The sequence below is a fragment of the Myotis brandtii genome, unplaced genomic scaffold (genome assembly GCF_000412655.1).
Source record: "Myotis brandtii unplaced genomic scaffold, ASM41265v1 scaffold227, whole genome shotgun sequence".
Classification (NCBI taxonomy): domain Eukaryota; kingdom Metazoa; phylum Chordata; class Mammalia; order Chiroptera; family Vespertilionidae; genus Myotis; species Myotis brandtii.
The window spans coordinates 463,330-485,029 of NW_005358520.1; the positions used below are offsets into that span (position 1 = coordinate 463,330).

General features: G+C 47.8%; 1 protein-coding gene across 1 annotated transcript in view; it reads right to left on the minus strand.

Annotated features, from left to right (window-relative positions):
• The window catches only part of COL5A2 (collagen, type V, alpha 2), a 193,340-nt gene that overhangs the window by 34,991 nt on the left and 136,649 nt on the right, over positions 1–21,700 (minus strand). The window contains exons 8-22 of the mRNA XM_014539724.1: positions 20,671–20,781; positions 19,138–19,215; positions 17,541–17,585; positions 16,290–16,343; positions 15,682–15,735; positions 14,677–14,730; positions 11,978–12,031; positions 10,863–10,916; positions 9,974–10,018; positions 9,450–9,503; positions 6,641–6,685; positions 4,906–4,959; positions 2,333–2,431; positions 2,034–2,078; positions 1,828–1,926 (exon numbers count right to left, since the gene is read on the minus strand). Coding sequence (XP_014395210.1) covers positions 1,828–1,926; positions 2,034–2,078; positions 2,333–2,431; positions 4,906–4,959; positions 6,641–6,685; positions 9,450–9,503; positions 9,974–10,018; positions 10,863–10,916; positions 11,978–12,031; positions 14,677–14,730; positions 15,682–15,735; positions 16,290–16,343; positions 17,541–17,585; positions 19,138–19,215; positions 20,671–20,781 — 945 coding nt within the window. The remainder of the gene's footprint in view (positions 1–1,827; positions 1,927–2,033; positions 2,079–2,332; positions 2,432–4,905; positions 4,960–6,640; positions 6,686–9,449; positions 9,504–9,973; positions 10,019–10,862; positions 10,917–11,977; positions 12,032–14,676; positions 14,731–15,681; positions 15,736–16,289; positions 16,344–17,540; positions 17,586–19,137; positions 19,216–20,670; positions 20,782–21,700) is intronic.

Genomic DNA, 21,700 nt, shown 5'->3' on the forward strand with positions numbered 1-21,700 from the left:
AGTCGGGACTGAGCACTGTCCCTTCTGAAAACCTGACACCATGTGTGTGAATTTTCATAAAATGCAGCAGAATTTGGTAGCAGTTTGTTTGCTTCACAGTGTCCTCAAGAGGTTTGTTTTTCAATACTGATTCTTATTTTGCATGCTAGAATAATTACAATTATTTAGCTATTATTCCAATTTGATCATTAAAATGAGAACCAAACAATCACCACTTCTGCAGAAAACCTACTTAGGGTCTATTTTAGGAAATAGACTCGTTCACCCAGAATGGAAATATTTTATATTTATGTCCTATCTATTGAGAGTTTGACAACTTCTCATAGGGCATTTCATCTCTATGGGGCTTTAGGGTTTTTCTTTGTTCAGGGTTTTATGTATGTGTGTCTTCAAATACCAATTGCAGTTTAGGTTTAGGAACCAGATTGCTAAATTGAGAACATGATCAAATGAAATGTGAAGCATCAGCAACCCTCATGTTTTAATAAATCTGTCACCAGCAAAAAGAATTGATCAGCAAAAACCAAATGACTTGGAGCAGAATCTAGAATATTCGTTTTAAGTAGCACTAGAAAAAAGGTTGGTGTAATGTATATATCAAGCTAAAACATATGTAAGCACAAGTTTTCAATCTGTTTATTTCTTATGGGTGCATCATAATATTTTTCCTAGAAAATAATTTTTATAAAATATGAAAACTCATTAAATATAATATGTTGAAATCTTTCTTCAAGCACCATATGATTTCACTCACATGTGGAACCTAATGAACAAAGTAAACTAACAAACAAAATAGAAACAGACCCATAGACACAGAGAACAGACTGACAGCTGTCAGAGGGCCCGGGAGTCAGGGGGCTGGTGAGAAAGGTGAAGGGATTAAGTAAAAAAAAATAAATAAATAAGAAAACACCTCCTGGTCACAGGCAGCAGTGTGGTGACTACCAGAGGGGAGGGGTGGGGAGGGTAGAAGAGGGTGAAGGGGGGATAAATGCAGATGGAAGGAGCCTTGACTTGGGGTGGGGAACACACGATACAATATACAGATAATGTATAGGGTTTCCCCCCAAAATGTATACACACATTTTGAATAATTATAAAGGCAATGTTTATTAAAATATATTTCATTTTCAAAATTGAGCTATCAGCTGTTAAAGTGCATACATTTTGGGGGGGACACTCTGTATTATAGAATTGTATACCTGAAACCTATATAATTACATTAAACAATGTCACCCCAATAAATGCAATAAAAATTAAGCCCTGGCCGGGTAGCTCAGTTGGTTGGAGCATCGTCCCGATATGCCAAGGTTGTAGGTTCAATCCCCAGTCAGGGGTCAGGGCACATACAAGAAGCAACCAATAAATGCATAAATAAGTAGAACCACAAATTGATATTATGCTCTCTCTCTCTCTCTCTCTCTCTTCAAATTAAAAATTAAAAGAAGAATAACTCTCAAGAAATAGTTGTTGAATCCATTTTTAGTCAAATCATCATTAGAAGTTCCCATTAAACCTCCACATCTCCCCCCACTGGCTTGCTAATGTTTCTATAATGTTTATTATTCAACTGCTCGTAAAATTCTATGAGCTAGAACATGAAGTTCTGGCCGTACTATTTTACATAAAAACCACTAACATGATGCTCCACTTTGAATTTAAACCTCAACACTCGTGTTAGCGTTTGCTTCCACTTTGTAAGATCCCTGTCTTCATTCGCCTCGTTCAGTTACGCCCCGGTTTTCACTGCATCTCGTCAGATGCTGTCCCTCTTGGCGAGCTCAGTCCCATTACACCAGCGGCAGCAGCGGTTCTAAAGGACGTTACCGGTTGGCCTCGAATTCCTGGAAGCCCAGTGCTGCCCTGAGGTCCTTGGGATCCGGGGGGCCCTGCCAGTCCAGGAGGCCCAGAGGGGCCTGCAGAACCCTGTCAGAGTGAGAGAGACCCCGTGAGCAGAGACCGGAGGAGCCTCTGCCAATGGCCAAAGCCCCGTGTCCACTTGACCTTCACGCAGCGGAAATGCAGGTGCTCACCGTCGGGCCTTTGGCGCCAGGAGTACCGTCCGTCCCCACTGCGCCCTGAAAGGTACAGGAAAAGTCTATCACACGAGCAGCCATGTCTAGGGGGCCCTCTCAGACGTCTACCATCTCCCAAAAGGGAGGCCATAAGTTACCACCCAAAACTCAACGACCACCACAGCATAAAAGTAACTCTGATGACGTTTTCCATCACATAGACGCAGCTGGCGTCACCAGGGAACTTGATCTTCTCCTGAGCTGCAAGCACGTGGGTCGGCAGCCAAGCAGGATGTGTGGCAGGGCCTGGCACTTACCGGGAGGCCCTGTGAGCCCACAGGCCCCGGCGGCCCCGTCTCGCCTCTCTGCCCCTGCGGGCCTTCAGGGCCTCGGGCCCCGGTGGGACCTGCTTCTCCCTAAAGGGGAGCAAAGAGAAACGTCCATTTTAGGAGAATGTCAGCACGGGATGATTCCAAGTAGATCGCATCCTTGAGTTTCACATTTTACACCCAGATCTAAGGGGGCCGAGAGCACAGCTCCCTGCAGGGCTGGGCCTGACCTGGGCGTGGCTGCCTGCCCCCCCACCCCCACCCCACTTGGGGCAGGATGTGGCCGAGCTAAGGGCAGCCTGGGAGCTGCCTATTCCAACCTGAGGGTGCGGCCCCGAGAGGACACCAATGCAGGGCGTGCAGTTAAGCTTTCACTCAGATAAACAGCAACTAATTTTAGTGTAAGTTTGTCCCATGAAATATTTGGGACATATTTGTACTAACATTTATACTTCCTTGAACTGAAATTCAAACTTAACTAGGTTTCTGTATTTTACCCGCCATGTTCTGTACCTAGGTATACCTAATCCTGACATTCCAGAACTAAAACCTGAAGCTTTAGGGAGCTCATGAGAACCAAGAAACCACATTAACTCCCTGCTCAATCCCTGTCGCCCTTCACAGAGATGCAAAGAACTGAGGTGGAGTGTGTTCTTCAGCCGAGAGCCAGGGCCATGGGAGGCCCTCAGAGGCACAGAGAGTCCTGACCAGGCACACAAACCCGGGTCTCACGGGGATGCTGGTAGGACAGGGGACAGTTTTGCTGGGTGTCGGACTTCACCAGGCAGCTCTCAGGAGCCACAGGCAGTGCTGGCAGCACCGGAGGTGGGGGCCCCGTGAGCTGGGTGACATGTGGCTGCCCCCCCCCTCTGTGGAGCCCAGTCCTGGGCACCCTGAGATTCTTCCCTTAACCCTCAGCCGGGCTCCTGCGAGGGTCTCACGGGAAGGGCAGGGGACTGAGGGCAGGCCCTGAGATTCTTCCCTTAACCCCCAGCCAGGCTCCTGCGAGGGCGAGGGTCTCACGGGAAGGGCAGGGGACTGAGGGCAGGATTAGGACTTCAGGGAGCAGAACAGATATGGGGAACAGAAGGTCCCACCTGCCTGCACTCAGAGCGAGCTGTCAGTGAAGAAGGGACGGGAGAGAAAGGCCCAGGGCAGCTCTGGAGAGCAGCCGACCCCGACCCCGAGCCCGGGGCAGAGGTTACAGGTGGCAGGAAAGGCTTGAGAACAACTAGACTGGATGCCGCTCACGCTTCAGGGGGTGTCTGACGGGTCAGTGTGGACTGAGTGTGTGTTCGTTTTTGAAGCTCATGTCCAATTCGAGTAGAACGACTAACAAGAAGCAGAGATGAACCGAAGAACGAACATGCATAAGCCACGGACACAGACAGTCGTGTGGTGAAGGCCTGGGGGCGGGCAGGTGTGAGTGGAGGGGTCAGTGAGAACAAAGGGGGACATGTGTAACACTTTCAACAATAAAGACAGTTTCTGAAAAGAAGCAGGGACCTCTCTGAGGGCCTGATCTAAGCGTGTGCACAGATTATCCCACCTGCTCGCCAACAGCTTCCAGGAGGAGCCAGGCTCAGAGAAGCCGCGGCCATTTCTGCGCAGCAGGATCCCGTGAGCAAACGCCCCCTCCGAGAGGGAGACAGCGCTGCCAAGGGTGCGAGGGACGCAGACGCGCTGCGGAGCATGTGGAGGGGGTGATACAGATGTGCTCACGGACTCAGCTAACACAGGCTCACACGCTCCTGCTGCACCCTTGAGTTTACTACCCAGAGTGTTGGGGGAAACAAACTGTGATCCTCTACAGAGGTAAGAGGCCCCAGCAGAATGCTTCAATCCGTTCCCGGGGCGTGCCAAACAGCCTCTCAGTCCATCCCTTTAGTGGTCAGGAGGGAGAGGCAGGAGGCGGGGGAGGTGAGGGATGCGGGAGGTGAGGGGTGAGGGGGGGGGAATGAGAGCCCGCATCCTGTGAGAGAACAGCCTGGACGGCCTGACTCACTGCAGACTCTATTGTTTAGAACATGCTGCTGCTTATTGCCGCCAGGCCCCGTAGCCAAGAGCAGAGCTCCAACTCAGACTCAACTGTTGCCCTTGCAGCTGCCACAGGGTCTGCGTCAGGGTCTGCGGCAGCAGGTTCTCTGACAGTTGTGTGATTATAAGTTACTCTTTTTTGATTACATATTGTTTAGTAATCTCATTTTTACATTTTCTTTATTTTTTCCCTACCGTATGGACACAGAGAATACTCTCCAGTGGTTCTCAACCTTCCTAATGCCGCGACCCTTTAAATACAGTTCCTCATGTTGTGGTGACCCCCAACCATAAAATTATTTTCGTTGCTACTTCATAACTGTAATGTTGCTCCTGTTATGAATCGTCATGTAAATATCTGATATGCAGGATGGATTTTCATTGTTCTCGACCCACAGGTTGAGAACCGCTGCGTCTAGACTCTTTCCTTAGTTGAGAGCAACCTCCTTGCTCTTCGGTAAATGAAATGACATTCTTCACTTTGGGATTCATGTAATTAAGAGCTAAATATATTAACGCTTTACCTTCATCCCAGGATTTCCTGGAAAACCAGAAGAGCCAGGTATCCCGAGAGGACCCTGTTAACAGAAACCAGGAAAGTGACCGGACATGTATCTTAATCAACATCTAAATAAGTCATCATTTAGTCTTTCACAGAATTCTGTACTTTGACACATAATATAAGAATAATCCACTTAATACTTTGATATCACAAAAATAATAGTGTTTTTTAATATAAGTACCTGCCAACACTGACATGAACTAGTGTCAAATCCTATTATGTCTAATACTCATGTCCACGGGTGTTACACATAATAGGATCTCCTAGTCGCAGCATAGCAGATTGAGTCAGTCACAACCACAAATTGTTGAAAACAGTTGCTTGAGAAATGTATTTTGCCCAGATGGTGTGGCCCAGTGGTTGAGCATCAACCTATGAACCAGGTGGTCATGGTTAGATTCCTGGTCAGAGCACATGCCCAGGTTGTGGACTGGATTCCCAGTCCAGTGGGGGGGGGGGGGGGGGGGGGGGGGCGGGCAGTGGCAGGAGGCAGCCAATCAATGATTCTTTCTCATGATTGATGTTTCTCTCTCTCCCTTCTCCCTTCCTCTGTGAAATAATAATAATAATGATAATAATATAAAAAAGAAATGTGTGTTAACCAATTAATAAAGATACTTTTTCAAAAGTTATGTTTTGTACCAAAATCTAGGACTGTCTTTATGAAATGATGCTTAAGAATCCTCTGGATTCTCTAGAGCAGTGGTTCTCAACCTTCCTAATGCTGCAACCCTTTAATACAGTTCCTCATGTTGTGGTGACCCCCAACCATAAAATTATTTTCGTTGCTACTTCATAACTATAATGTTGCTACTGTTATGAATCGTCATGTAAATATCTGATATGCAGGATGTATTTTCATTGTTACACATTGAACATAATTAAAGCATAGTGATTAATCACAAAAACAATATTAAATGATATATGTGTTTTATGATGGTCTTAGGCGACCCCTGTGAAAGGGTCGTTCGAGCCCCAAAGGGGTCGCGACCCACAGGTTGAGAACCGCTGCTCTAGAGTGAGTATTTTCAGGCTAATAAGAAGCGGATATCTGTCACTACCCCACACCTGGGAAGGGTGCATAGAGTTTAAACCAATGACTTAAAGGCTGGATTGAAAGCATCTAGCATAGGAGGAATTCCATTCTAGGCTATCTTGGTTCTTCTTTTAAGAACCATTAGCTTTTAATCCCACCAGTTTTGTGTTTTAAAAAACCCTTTTTAACTATAGTCATTTTGTTGCCTTTTTATGAGTAACAAGGAAGAAAAGACCCTAAAGGCAAATAATTTCAAATCTGATTTGCCCTCTGAGCATTTCCTGAGCTCGCCATGGTCTCCATCCACCCATCGATGGGCCATGCTGTGTTCTTGCTCATTTACATATTCCTCTGCCAAGACTTAGCTTGGGAGTCGTTCCTCTTTAAGTTCCTTGGCATCTTTCTCCAGCTTCAGGTGTAGGTATTTTCTCCTCAGCGTCCCCAAACCTCAAGTCATAGTCTACGTTACAGCAGTTAGCAATGGCCGTACGCTACTATATTAGCGTCTCTCTCCCTTGGTAGACAAGTCCGCTTTCAAGGACAAGTACTGTGTGTTTATCATCTTTTATTCCAAGTGACTGGGCACAGTAGGCGCTCTGTAACGTTAGTGAGTGTGAAAGTAGAAAAATGCATGAGTGAATATGAAAATAATAAAACTCACCATCGGCCCGGGTTTTCCTGGCATACCATGTGCACCTCGTTGTCCCTAATCAGGAGAAAAAGAGACAAGATTCACTCTATTTGCCCATGATTCATTTGCTTTATAAAAATTTCCATGTTACAAATTAAAGAATAAATATTAACTAACAACAAACTTAACTGAGTTAACAGAAATAAAAACACACATTTACACAACACTGGTAAAGTAGAAATAAACCCATCTATCCTTATAGCAATGAGAAAGAGGTGATTGAAAGGAAAGAAACTGATGAAATCATTCTTTTTACTTGAATGTGTCACCATCTCTCAAATTAGATCAAAGACAGTGGAATTTTGAACATCTCTTTACAGGCATATTAACGCAGAGGAGGGACGCACTCCTTGTAAAAATAAAAATAAAATAAAATGAATGGCACGCACACACCAGGAGATTAAGTAGCAGTGAACGCTGTGGGTGGCCCCAGGTCCCTCTCTGCTGCTGGAAGCGGTGAGCTGAGGGCTCACAGTGGTCCCCCGGGCTGCCCTCAGCGAGGAGAGGTTAGCTCTCCCAGGGCTGTGCCCCTCCCGTGCCCAGCACCGGGTACAGAGCGACCCACCCAAGGGCGAGGAGCCCTCCCCGCTGCATAGCTCCCATGACCGAGGACTCGCGGAGCCAGGTTCCTGCAGTTGAAACACCAGTTACTTTCTCCCTCTGACAAACCCTGGTTCTTTTACTCCTTCTCCACAATGTAGCATCTGAAAGCGGCCCCAGGATTTCCTGCACACAGTCTGCTATGATGCTAGTTTCTGGGAAACCAGACCTAAGACTTCCATAGCACTGGTGCCAGAAGGAGCCTGAGGAGGTAGACTCTCAGATGGGATTTGGGACTCCTCACTGACCACGTGGCGGTAGAGAGAGCGTAGAGCGTGGGCCCCCCGCCCCCCCGCTGTGGTGATGCAGTAGGATCCTCTCCAGGCATGCACTGCGTGGGCCGCCCGGGCACAGGAATGGGCTGTGGGTGCAGCAGCTCAGGCATGTGACAAGTTTTGGGGGGAAGAGCGATTACAAGTTGATGGCACTGCATGGGTCTCACTGAGTGAATCCAGCAAGTGGAAGGCTGATGGCGATTAATCAATATGAGGCTCTTTGGCAGCATTTAAAAATATTGCCATCTTCTACAGCCAGGGTGGGGGAGCTGAAGCTCAAACCCATGACGTAATGATAGAGGTCTGAAAGCTCTTGAGGAGGTTTAATTCTAAACATGCTTCGGCTCCTAGGCCATGATCGGAGGCCTGGACTGGAAGGCATGGGGCTTGGCTTGGGCATGGGAACATCTGAGGAGCTTCTCGGTCTCAGCACCTGGCAGCCCATGGGCCTGCAGACTGGCCCGTCCCTGCTTCTAACCGCGCATGCTTCCTCCTTGCTCACAGGAGCCTCTGCTCTCCCCGACAGCGCATGCCGCCGCCGCCGCCACCTGCCTCGCCCTCCAGCCGTCAGACCTATAACCAGCCAAAGTCACAGGCGAGGGGCTTGAGGGGAGACTACACACGAAAAGCAGCCACCGGTTCCCTGCATCGTGCAGAAGCGGGTCCCGAAGGCACAGCCGAGAGGGGCAACATGCAAAGCCAGGGAACATGCCGCCGCCGCCTGCCTCGCCCTCCAGCCGTCAGACCTACAACCAGCACAAAGTCACAGGCGAGGGGCTTGAGGGGAGACTACACACGAAAAGCAGCCACCGGTTCCCTGCATCGTGCAGAAGCGGGTCCCGAAGGCACAGCCGAGAGGGGCAACATGCAAAGCCAGGGAACGTGAACGGTGGGGAGGGAGCACTCTCCCAGGACCCACATTCACACCTGGTAAGGCCCCGGGAGACGGTGCTCACAGGGGAGGCGATTCTCAGAGAGCAGCGAGGCCCCCACGGAGCTGGAAATGCCACAGCTGCCGTGGCAGACGGCAGAGGACGCACAGAGAGCGGACACTAGATGGACGTCCCGTGCGAGGCTGGCGAGGGCGACACTGACTGTCTCCACATCTCCAGGGGGCCCTCTGCTTCCCGAGGGGCCAGGAATGGCCGGGGGGCGGGGTCTCACTCCCCACACCAGGGCTCCAGCACCTTTGAGAAGCTAAAGGGTGGTTGTCCTCTGGGGTAACAGGAGGGGGTGCTGAGGGCCCTAACACTGATGGGGACCAAGTCAGCATAATGGAGGCCAGGTGGCAGTCCCTCACTGTCAGAAGCCAAGTGGGGGCGGTGCAATGAACTGCAAGTCTGCAATGTTAGCAAGTGCAGCCGGGCCCTCCACGAGCTATAGAGGGCGTCAGGGGGATAGGCCCCCACCGAGGCCTGAGGTACGGGGACACACAGCAAGGGCATTTCCCAGGCTGTACCTTTAAAACAGACCAGGAGACTCATATCAACGAAAGGATGCATTCACTGCACTGACAGACTGTGATGAACATAACATAAGGATGCTTGAAAGGATGCTTAGTGAATAATAAGCGCTTGATAAATGTCACCTGTTAGTATAATGTTATTACTGTTCCAAAGCGTATGCTTTTCCATGGGTTATATCCCATGCTGTTGTGTGTTTTCACTGTTTTCTTAATTTCTGTGTTAAAATAAATTGGCAGCAAATGTAATGTAAGATGTGACATTCAGAGAAGCTAGGTGAAGGCTACATGGGAACTCTATCCTATCTTTGCAACTTTCCTATAAACCTAAATTTATTCCAAAAGAAAAAGGAAAACATTTAAAAGTAGGCAACCAGCATTGCTATTCTCATTTTAAATGCATATTCAGTAAAGCATCACAGAGTGGAGCACACACACTTACCGGAGCACCCTGCGGCCCAAGCCTGCCTCTCTCTCCCGGCATTCCCCTGGGACCCTGTAGATAAGCGAGAGAAAACATCCCCTGAAGCATCGAATGTAAACTCTAGGACAACTTGATTACCCTCCTCAAAACAACTGAGACTCCATACACTTGGCTACCAAGCAACAGTATTTCTTGGGGTTTGAAAAACTCTACCTGTGGGGTTTGAAAAACTCTACCTACCACCTCTTACCTAAATAGACTTCACTTAATCTAGTTTTAATGGGCTGCATCTCAAATCTGATTTGACACTGAGTACAGAAAAAAATAATACTAAGGGCACTCACAGTTAAGGAAAACACTGAAATGTAAGAAGACTTTCCTACTTGAAGGATGCGATTGTCAGAGTGTGCTTGCCTGTCAGATGATAAGCAAGGTGACTTCACTAGCAAACGTTATCATGTCTTTCTGTTTGTTTCATTCAAACATTCTCTTACTAAAATCTAAAAAGCAAGTAAATAACAAAGAATTAAACGGATACTCACCATAGGACCCATGGCACCCATTGGGCCAGTAGGACCCGCTTCACCCTACAGCAGAAATGACATCACGTGACAATATGAGGAACCTCCGTCGACAGTCACATCATTTTGCTCCACATGCGTATCATTCTAAACACGTATTTTCAAAATGGGCGTTTGAAGGGCATTCGAAGGACCTCAAAAGTCTATTGAATTACGTTTTCTCAAAATGCAATAAAATTTCCATTCCTACAGAAATAAGTCTAAAGTAAAATTGGGACTATCATCCATAGTCACATTAATTAGCATCAAAACTACCTGTGTCTAATAATACTTTAGGCGATGTAAAACTTCACAAAGTAGACACTGACGGTAGCATTTCTTTAAGTTCTGGAATAGGAAGCTTAGAAATAACAAATTTGAAGCCAAAGGTCTTTGCACATGCGACTCTCAGGGGACTTCCCCCTGAAGAGTCCTCTGCAGTCCTGCTGCTCTCTCTCCCTCTGGAAACACAAGTAAACGTGGAGAAGAACAAGGGCCCGAAGGCCCAGAATTAAAGGATGCTAAATGGCGGGGATAACGGACCACCTGAACCTCTGTGAGGCTCAGAGAAGAAGAGCGAGTGTGTTAGAAGGTGGATGATGGTGCCACATGTCATATGGACACAGTCTCCTTCCTACACCGGGAGGGACCCAGAGCCACAGGGGCTGTGCTTGGTGGCAAAGCCAGGGCTCAGCATGTGTCCCGGTAAATCTGCCGCCGCACGTCTGTGAAAAGGTACGTTTATCTACTTAACTGCTCACTGTCTATACTCCTCTTCCCCCAGAATGACTTAGGGGTTCTGGGAGGCGTTTGGCACTTGACACACAACCAAAATGCTATCGCGAGGTCACACTGAGGCATCAACAATCACCTTGGAACCGGTTGCTCCAACTTCACCTTTAGGGCCTTCAAGACCTTTATGTCCCTAAAAAGAAAAATACAAATTTGTATTTTACTGTGTTTTTTTCTTTTCAGATGCATAAAAGCAGCAAACATAAGCTTACAGAAAGTGCCTGATGAAAATGGATCTCAAATTTAAAGTTGTTACTCAAAATGTTTCCAAATTCTCAACATTTTTAAAAAGTCTCTCCAAATAATATTAGTTTCCCCCTTTAAATAATGTTTCCAACAAGCAATGTTCTAACCTTTCAAATTTTTTTACTTCATAGAAATTTAATCTATAGCTATAGATAAAGAACTTACAAGAAAATAAATAGTTATAGAGTTTAAATAGTTATCAAATATGGGTTATATCCAGGGATAATATTCAAATTATCTAATAACTAGTGATTAGCAAGTATTCTAATCAGAAATTCAACCACTCAAAACAGAGGCCTGTCAGTGTATACCGAGTAAATACCAGCCAAGCTTTCAGATAGATAGATAGATAGATAGATAGATAGATAGATAGATAGATAGATAGATAATTTCTATACAAGATGGGGCAAAAGTAGGTTTAAGTTATCTGTATGGAAACGAATGCAATAATTGATAAATAAGAATGCAGGAAGTAACTGTGTTTCACGTCCTCAGACTGTAAGCCTCCTTTTGCCCCACCGTGTATATGTACATGGTATAACGGTTGCGCGTTATCTGGAGTTATAAAGAGAGGAGCACCCCACAGCCTCCACGTCTGGGCTGACGGGCCTAGATTAGCGCCCTCGCTCGGGTCTGCACTTATTCCTCTGTGTGGCAGTTGCCTATTTTCCTAACTGAAGCCCTTCTGAGCCTGAAGCTGAAAGCCATGGAGGCTCCCGTTCATCACCGTCTTCTCTTGCAGCACAGTGTTCAGTGCGAGGTGAGACTCACAGTGTGTCTACAGGCTCAAATGAAATGCAGAAGAACCGTAAGAGCCGGTCACTTTAGGGACCTCGGAGGTTGCAAAACCACAGCCATGCGGACAACTGAGACGCGGGCTTGTCCAGATTTAAGGCAATGCCCCCAGGCCCTGCCCAGCCGCCCCAGCCTCTGCAAGGGTTGACTTACGCGGTGCCCCTTCAGGCCCGGCAGCCCAGGCGCCCCGGGAAATCCTCTGGCTCCCTGTGGGGGACACAAGGCATTTCAGAGTCACTAATAAGAATACGAAATTGCTTAATACACATTTTCCCTAAAAAAATACCTGGTACCTAGTTTTTCACCAACAAACCAGAAAAGAAAAAGGAGCAGTATACATTTACCTATCAAAATACATGGAGGTGATCAAAGATTAAAACTGTCTGAAATGGAAGCATGACTTACAGCGACATCGGTTCATGCCAGGTACTGACTTGATGACATTTTCAAGATTTCAAATTACATCACTGTGTTATTAATAAAACAAACAACAAAACAGCCTCAGTCACATATCTAGTGTCTGACCCAACTAGGTCAGCGACAGGAAGGAAATCGGGGGGAAAACTGTGATTTTCTTCCTTTACATGCGCTTTGTTTGGGGTGAAAGAAAAAATGCATTTGTAGCAAACAGATGTGTTTTATTTTCCCTACCTTTTAAATATCGAGAGTGGGATATAAGAAAGATTATATTAAAATGAATAAACAAAATATTTTAAAGTAACATGATAGAAAGAAGCTGGTGGGTTGGTAATGGTTTAAAAAACTAATCAAGGAAATAAAATATCCAACAGAAAGGAAAGTCAACAAATACAGAAAGAATGAGCTGGCTCAGGAATTTCTTAATTTCTGTTATTTTCAGGCATCCTTTACCCAAGCATATCACATTTTTTTAAAAAAAGGAAATCATACAAAAAATGAAATGCAAATGGTAAGACTTTTGAAATGATGCTTGAAGCTGTTCGCTCAGATGCTCTTAAAGCAGAGAAGGACCAGGACTGACTCGCTCACTCTCATTGCCCGTGTTAATTGGACTCTGACTTGAAGCCATGAGCACTGCCAGCAGCCGACGGAGCACTCGATAGCATGGACTGATGTTATCAATGACCAATTATTAGTATGGATCTGCATATCCCTGGCACTAAGCCTTATGCCTGCCCGTGGGCATCCAATGACTAATCATTGACTAAACAACGGAGGGAAGAAATGGTTTAATATTTCTTTTAACACTCGAAGCACTTTCCCAAGCCTTTAAGGAACTTCTCTGACGCCAGCACAATCTTACACAGAGAGCAGCATCCGTCTGCTTGCGTTATCGCCTTCACTTACTGTTAAGTAAATCAATGCATAAGTAACTCAATAAATGAACTTTATATGATGAAAGCAAAGCAGTCATTCCTCTGGGACCGCTGCCGGACGCTTCTGTAGCGGGGGTTGGGGGGGGGGTTGCTATCACAGTAAGGACACATCAGACCATTGCTCTCTGAACAAATACAAGTTCCATTCATTCCTCTGTGACACAGCCCTGCTCAGGAATCCCTTCTTTTAAGAACTCCCTGGAAGTGTTTCCACTGGAATTCGCCCCTTACTGAGGTTCCCCCCTCCCTCCTGAGCAGGAAACTCAGTCCATATCCCTCCGAGACCCCAGGGAGATTCCTAGCTCCGCTGTTTCAAATCGGCCCTGAGCTTCGGGGATTTGGTCCGTTGCAAGGGCATTCCCGGGTGACTGCATCTCTACTGGACAAGGAACTGAGCCAGATGTGCGAGCTCGTGAGTTTCCTCATCCTGCTGACCGAGGCTGTCATCACACCCACTCGCAGGTCCTTGCCGAGCGCATCTGGGCCCTGCTGGCTGGGCCCTTCCCCCGGGCAGGGTCCCGCACGGGGGCCGTGGGAGAGGGCGCAGGGCAGTGCGCACCAGGACAGGCTGACACGCTACGCACATCTGTGCTCATGACTAAACCCTGCCTGTGTCCGCGCTGACTTTCCAGGATGCAGGGGGAGGAGGGGAGAGCAGGCAGCTGGGAACCGGGTTTATATTGAAACTAAAGAGCCCTTAGAGCTCTGTAAATTCCCTTGAAAAAACAGCATTCATTGTTTTTAAAAAAAATCCTAGTATTGAACCTCATCCATTTTCAGAAAGTCAATTGGCAGGGACTCAGCATTGTTGGATGTGCTGAGCAGTAGGAACATTTGGAAATGATACAAAATCTACTAAGTGGGAGGCCACGTCAGCTTAGGGACGTTGCACAAGGAGCAGTCTAAGGGCAGGGAGGCTGGAGGACTCGCTGGCTTATCACCCCTAATTGTCCCTACTGCCCGCGTAGCACCTCGAGGGGAGGGGGAGGGCCTATGGGAACAACGTGCGTGCGGACAGCAAGGCGGGTCAGTGCGCCACGCGGGGCAGATCCTCCATCCTGGCGGGGCGGCCAGGCCCTGGGCCGGAGGGAGCCCGGGCAGAGGAGGGCAGCTGTGCTGGGAGAGCTGCGACCAGTGCAGCTTCTCATAAGGTCTCAGGGCCCAGAGGCCGGTCCAGAATTTCAGCCAACGTTAGGGTGTGCGGAGCAGCCAACAGGCCGCCTGTCCACCAGGCGTGTCCCTGGCGCAGGAAGAACGTCAGGGAGTTCTCTCTCCAGCTGTGGGTTCCAACATGGGAACAACCCAGAACGAAAATGTCAGGGAGATGAACGAGGACCCACGGGGTGGAGACGCTGTGATATGTGCCTTATGAGACCGTCCTTGCCGGCGTTCGGCCCCCATCAGCCTGGCGGATGCCCGCTCCGCGGGGACCCGGGGCGCGTGGGCAGTGAGAGGCGAGCTCACGTGCGTGCTCTGCGTCGCTAAGAACAGACTTACCGGAGACCCCGAGAAGCCCACCTCACCAGGACTCCCATTTCTCCCGGGTTCGCCCTTTAGGGAAAGCAGAGAAGCAAAGCGGGTTAGAATGTTCTCCTGGGAGACGAGGCGACAAAGCGACTGCAGGTAAAACGTCTCCTCAGAAAGTCTGTGCCCAACGCCCCACATGCACCCCCGAGCGCGACGTCCGACGGGATCCACTCTAGACGTCAGCTGTGACGTTCCACCAATTTATCCAGAAGCAGCAATGACACCGGAGATGCTGGGCCGCCTTAGCCCGCATGTCATCAACATCAAAGTTCACCACATGCGCAGACATGCATGCGGCACTGACTTCAACGGTGTTTCTTAAAACACTTCTTGCCATTTCTTTTCTTGTTATAAAAAATATTAAGAATGGCCAGAGATGTGTTCCTTATGGCCAAATTCAGTGTAATCTGTGTAACCAAGTCACATGACACATAACGGGAAAATATTTACTTAGTTTAGTGTCCCTTGGCCTATCCATAGTTTTATCCTCAACTTTGGTACAAAGAATCCAGAAAAGCAGAGCTGTCATTGCATCCTGCTCTTTGATCAGTTTTTAATGTTAAAATCTGAAGTTGAGCCTTAACTTTAATTAAAGATCCAACTGAAGAAATAATTTTTTCAGCATCAGAGAGCAATGCTGACCCTGCCCTCCTAATGCGTACAAAATCCACTCAATGATGACCTAATAATGATGGCTTCGCCATCAGCGCATAACCTGTCCCTGCAGATCACTGCAGAGTCCCATGGGAAACCCTATGGAAACCCTGGAGAATGCAGGGCAGGGGCAGCACCTCACAATACCAAAGGAAGAGCACTCTTAGGTTTTGTGAAATCCTCTTCTGAGCTCTCATTGATTGACATGAATGGAGGCTGAAGTGGGAAAATAGGCTGGGAATGGACGAGTGACATTCATGGTGACACTGCCACCCCTCAGCCCCCTCAGCCCCCCAAAGCAGACAAGGAAAGCCCACGTACATCTTCACCGGGTTTCCCAGGAGGGCCCTCTGGTCCGCGAGCACCAATCGGACCCTAAGAACAAAACACAAGGGAACAGAGAAGGCTTACCTATATTTACCTGCGCCCACCAATGATGCAAGCCAAAATATTGTTGAAGCAAATAAAAAAACAGAAAGTAGCTTTATCAATATTCTGAATGTTACGTTGTGTCCCTCAGATTATGTGCTCAGCAGGAAAAAGTTTAATTTCACAAACGCAAACATCGCAGCACTGTTGGCTGACCACGTTCAAAGTTTCCGAATTTAAATACAGTGGGGCCTTGACTTACGAGTTTAATTCGTTCCGAGACCGAGCTCGGTAAGGAGCACGTTAACTCAAATTACTCTATCAACTCAATGCCAAAAATCGGCGACAGCTGGAATCTCAAAAAACTCGTTAGTCGGGACACTCGTAAGTCAGGCCCCACTGTACTGTGCCACAGGGAACGTGGCTCACACACAGCCCTGACGCAGGCCCCGCGGGCTGTGCCTTCTGCTGCAGGAGTGACGAGCTGGTGAATGAACAGCTGGGACACCATTTATGTGGAGCTGTGTCTCACGGGGCCTGCGCGCTGGCGTGACATTTACCATCGGTCCGGGCTCCCCAGGCTCCCCAGGAGGTCCTGCAGGGCCAACACCGCCCTGAAATGAGAACAAAGTACAGAGAAGTTATCGACAAACCACAGGAGGAGTCCCGAGTCCTGCACCCCCAGAGGTGCCGTGCAGCGGCTCCAACCGCTGGGGCACCACTCCAGCCACGGGACTGGGTGAGTTGCTTACTCGGCCCACAACTCCAAGAGGTTTCTAATCTGTGACATAGAATAATATGGCACCCACTTCATTAGGCTTTTGTATCTCTTTAGGTCATTAATGCACAGTGAGAACCTAGACTAGTGCTGGCACAGTGTTCATCAATGGTAGTTATCTCCTTCCTCCTTCTCCTCCTCCTCTTCCTCTTCCTCCTCCTCCTCCTTCTCCTCTTTTTCTTCTCCTCTTCATCCTCCTCCTCCTCTTCCTCTTCCTCCTCCTCCTCCTCCTCTTTTTCTTCTCCTCTTCATCCTCCTTCTCCTCCTCCTTCTTCTCCTTCTCCTTTTCCTCCTCCTCCTTCTCCTCCGCCTCCTTCTCCCTTCCTCCTCCTCCTCCTCTTTTTCTTCTTCTCCTCCTCCTCCTCCTCCCTTCTCCTCCTTCCTCCTTCTCCTTATCCTTCCTCTTCTTCAATGACAACTATGTTTTCTATTCACCAATGGTAGTGACATAAAATAGCTTAAAGTGAAACTCCATACCCATGATAATGACAGTATGGTATCATTGACTGAGACAAGAATTCTTTTTTCTTTCTTTCTTTGGAAAAATTATGTTCTACTGCCTGACAACTCACTACAAAAACTAAAACAGCGCCACACCGTTATCTAGCTGGTGTGTGACAGGCTGCAGAGAAGCGGGCAGTGGTGTATTCTGTTAAAGCTTCCACGCGTGGTCTCCGTGGCTGCTGTTTCTAACAATACCCTAGGCCTTCCCTCTGTGGTCTGATTCCACAGCCTCAGGGCTGGCACACAACCAACTATGAGCATCTTCATCCGGACGGGTTATTTCAGAAGCAAGGGCACAGAAAATGCTTTGTACAGGAAGGCAGCCACATAAAGGAGCCAGACAATAAGACTTTAGCCCCATCCACAACTTTGCAAATCATGCTGCATGTTTCTAAGGAAGGAAGTAAAGATTAACTGAATTCAACCCAGTCAGTGTCAAGGCCAGCCGAAGCAGCCATGCCACAGAGGCCTCATTTCGATGTGTTTCTCTCCGTGCGACAGGATGGAATTTAATTACAAAAAGACTTACTTGCTGCCCTTGTAAACCTTGAGGTCCCCTGGGGCCAACAGGACCCTAAAAGCAAGTGAGAAGAAAAGTTACACACTCTTCCTGACAATTAGGTCAAACATTTAAAAAATGCGGCGTTGGCTTTAGAGTCTGGAGAAGAGAGGCGTGGGCAGCGGGGATGAAGGCTCCCAGCTGTGTCCTCTGGAATGCGGCTACGTCCAGGGAGACGGGAGCGGGTGCCCCGGGGGGGGGGGGGGTGTCATACGCTCTGTGGGTTCTCAAAGAGAAGGGCAGGACACGCCTGTGCCCCCGGGGGCCTGTCACAGGGAACATCTGAGACGGGAGGTCCTGCAGGCCCAGAGCCTTGTCCCGTGCCTGGCGCTGCAACCTGCAGCCGGTGATGCATCACCTGAAGGCGCCAGTCGGACTGAGGCTCATGAAACGCCAACAATAATGACCAGGTTATTTCAAAGGTGAACTTAGAACTATCGGGGGGAGGGGCCGAGTTTTCTGGATGATTTCCCTTTTTCTTAACGTCCACGTCGAGTTCCCTCACAGGCTCTCACTGTTCATTTAAACATGAGGTGAGTCACGGAGTCATAACCACGGGAAGGAAAGGGAAACGCAATTTTAAAAAATTGGTTAATAAACGCCTATACAACGTCTTAAATGTCACATTTTTAAAAGTAAAATCAATGAAATCAAAATCAAGCTTGTTCTTGTGGTAAAAACTTATTTTTTTTTGTTTTGAATTGATCGGATTATTAGCTAGTAAGAAAATGAAAAGTTCCATTACAAAAATAAATGCATATGTTATTTAAACTTCAAATGGATTAAAGCTCATATATTTCAGAAAATTATCCCAAGATAATCACTGAATGAGACCATTCTGCTGGTGACTTAAAAAATATACACACTGTTTCAGTGACTCCTAATGCTGGCCGTCCAGGTGGGTGGGTGGAAGGCGGCCATCTTGTCGTCTGCTTTACCCTTATTGCCTGAAATTCCACTAATCTGGGATGCTTTCGAATTAGGTTCTGAGCAAAAAAGCATGAAGAGCTGGTTTCAAAAGCCCCCACTCCCTCGGTGGGACGGCCTGGCTCCCGCGCCCGGTGAAAGGGCTCCTGGAGGAAGGGGAGCTGTCTGCTGCTGGAGAAATCCCAGGGACGGGCGGTCACAGGTCCCTGCAGGACGCTCCCCGGGGCTGGGAGAGGCAGGTGCAGAGCATTAAGGGAAAGAGGAAATGAGAGAATAGAACCGGCAAACAGGTTTCAAAGTTCTGCCAAATCACTATTTCTAACAACACAACCCTCTCACAATTGTTTCACTTGTTTAGAAAGCACGCTTTTTAAATGGTATCGGTGGCTTCGTTTTAAAATTCCTTATTTTCTTTAAATAATAAGTAAACTATATAGACAGTCCTTTATTAATTTATTAATGTCAATACTTGGCCTGGCTGTGGATGGGCCACCAGCTTTTAACTGGAGCGTCGCTGGGTTTGCTAACAGCCTGAGGGTCATGGGTGGACCTGTTGAGGAGACGCCATTGCTCTTCACGAGCTAACGCGGGCCGGCCTCCTTTTCAAGGTCCTGTCATTAGCAGGGACTTGGGCACTCACCACTGAGCCCGGCATCAGCCCCATCTGACTGCCGAGTCCGGCTTTGTCGTCCAGCCCGGCCATCTGCGCTGAAAACGGCTGCAAAGCAACGTGTGGACAGTACACGGTCAGAGGCAGGTCTCTCACCCACTACACAGAGGAATGTGCGCACACGCCCTGGCCTCCCCACGCCCACTAAGGATCGTTGCAAACTTTTGCTTTAAGCGAGAAAAGGATCAAGTTGTTTTTCACTGTGTGCGTTTTGATTGAACAGCCTCCCACCAAATCTCCATGACAGCGGTTCTCAACCTGTGGGTCGCGACCCCTTTGGCGGTCGAACGACCCTTTCACAGGGGTCGCCTGAGACCATCCTGCATATCAAGATATTTACATGACGATTCATAACAGTAGCAACATTACAGTTATGAAGTAGCAATGAAAATAATTTTATGGTTGGGGGTCACCACAACATGAGGAGCTGTATTTAAAGGGCCAGAAGGTTGAGAACCACTGCTCTATGACGATGTTGTTTCAGAATGATGACTGCAATGAGCCAAATGTCTGAAACTCGATAAGGTCACGGATCGTGCTGTTAAGTACGGAGCCGGTCTAATCCATTTCAGTCGTAAATCTCTTTATCGGGTTGCTTCCCAGGGTCCAGCATGCCAACGTCTGCACGGAGCCTACAAGGAGCTTTTAAAAACTCTGGATTCCATGTCGGACGATGCGACTCAGCTGGGATTCTTCCTTCCTGCTTGTGGCTGGCAAGTTTTAAACTGTATTTATTGTAAGTTAATAAAACTTTTATAAACCTTTTAGTGGAATTCCTGAATGTTCCAAGAACTGGCAACAGTTTGACCTGCTCTCTCTCATATCTAAACACTCTGCTAACCCAACTGACCAAAATCGTCCACATACATTTCCGATGTCCCATTAATCTCCAGGTTTTAGTGCGAAAAGAATGTGTGAATTGTTCAAAAACATAGACTGGCAATTCCTTCTACAATCAGAACAATGGGATGAACTGCTGTCAAACAGAAATCCTATTCCAGGGGCCCCTGTGTTCCCGTAGTACGCCGTGCAACCCACTCAAACATCCCAGTCTGCCGCTAGGAATTCCAACAGAAAACGAAGGCTCGGAAACGGTCAGGCACATGTGTAGTGTCGCTGGGTGGCCCTTTCCCATGCACACCGGAGCCGCGTCGTCCTCCCTGGTGGGGAGTCACATGGACCTCGTCGCCCCCTGAGCCTCTCTCCTTCAGGGGGGCCCATGCTCAGGGTCCTTAGAATCAGCAGAAACAAAGTTCACAGGCCCAGGGCTGGCCTGGAGAACGGCCTCTGAAGCAGCACTTAAAAAAAAAAAAAAAAGCTGCTTTGCATTTCCCAACAATTCCCTGTGGATTTCTTAGTTTTATCCTTGTTCATAGCAGCACTGCATTCCCTTGGGGGCTCTTACAGTCAAGGGTCAACAGCTGAACCAACACGATTTTAAATCACAGCAATAAATAAAAAACTTATTATATGACAGAAACATGAACGATGCTTCCAACTCACCCTGCTTATGCCGTCGGGTCCCGGGTGGGAGGGGTGTCCGGGAGGCCCCGGGGGCCCTGGCTGGCCAGGAACACCTGGCTCCCCATCAATTCCCTGCGGACCACGGGGACCCTGGGAAAAGAAGCCGTGGAAATTAGATCCCACTGCAAACGCCAAGCCCACAGACTTCTTGATGGAGACGGTGCTATTGCTTTAAAATGAACAGCCACATCCATGAGTCCAACCATGACATTCTGGAAAAGGCGAGATTATGGGGACAGTGCAAAGGTCAGAGGTTGCCAGGGGTGGGGGTGGGGTGAATAGGGGAGCACAGAAGAGTTTTACGGCAGTGAAAACACTGTGTATCTTACAATGGTGGCTATGCGTCATTATGCACTTGTGCCTTAACTCAGTGTACAATATTGACAGGAAACCCTTATTCCCTATGGATTCCCATGGGGATGCTGATCATGGGGAAGGCTCTGCATGTGTGGGGGCGGGTGTATATACGAACTCTCTGGACCTTCCTCCCAATTTTTATGTTAAAAACATAAAAAGAATAGCACTCCAGCCACCTACAGTTATTCAGCCCGGTCACAGCCTCTACTATTGGGGCAGGGTGCATTCTGGGTAAGAATTTTACTCTTGATGTGTTAAATCCCCAGGAACCAGCCTTCCTGGAGTAATGATAACACTGTATCCAGTGTGTTAGTATAACATTGTATCCAGTGTGTTAGAATAACATTTTATCTAGTGTTAGTATAACACTACATCCAGTGTGTCAGTATAACATTGCATCCAGTGTGTTATTGGGGCAGGGTGCATTCTGGGTAAGAATTTTACTCTTGATGTGTTAAATCCCCAGGAACCAGCCTTCCTGGAGTAATGATAACACTGTATCCAGTGTGTTAGTATAACATTGTATCCAGTGTGTTAGAATAACATTTTATCTAGTGTTAGTATAACACTACATCCAGTGTGTCAGTATAACATTGCATCCAGTGTGTTAGAATGACATTGTATCCAGTGTGTTAGAATAACATTGTATCCA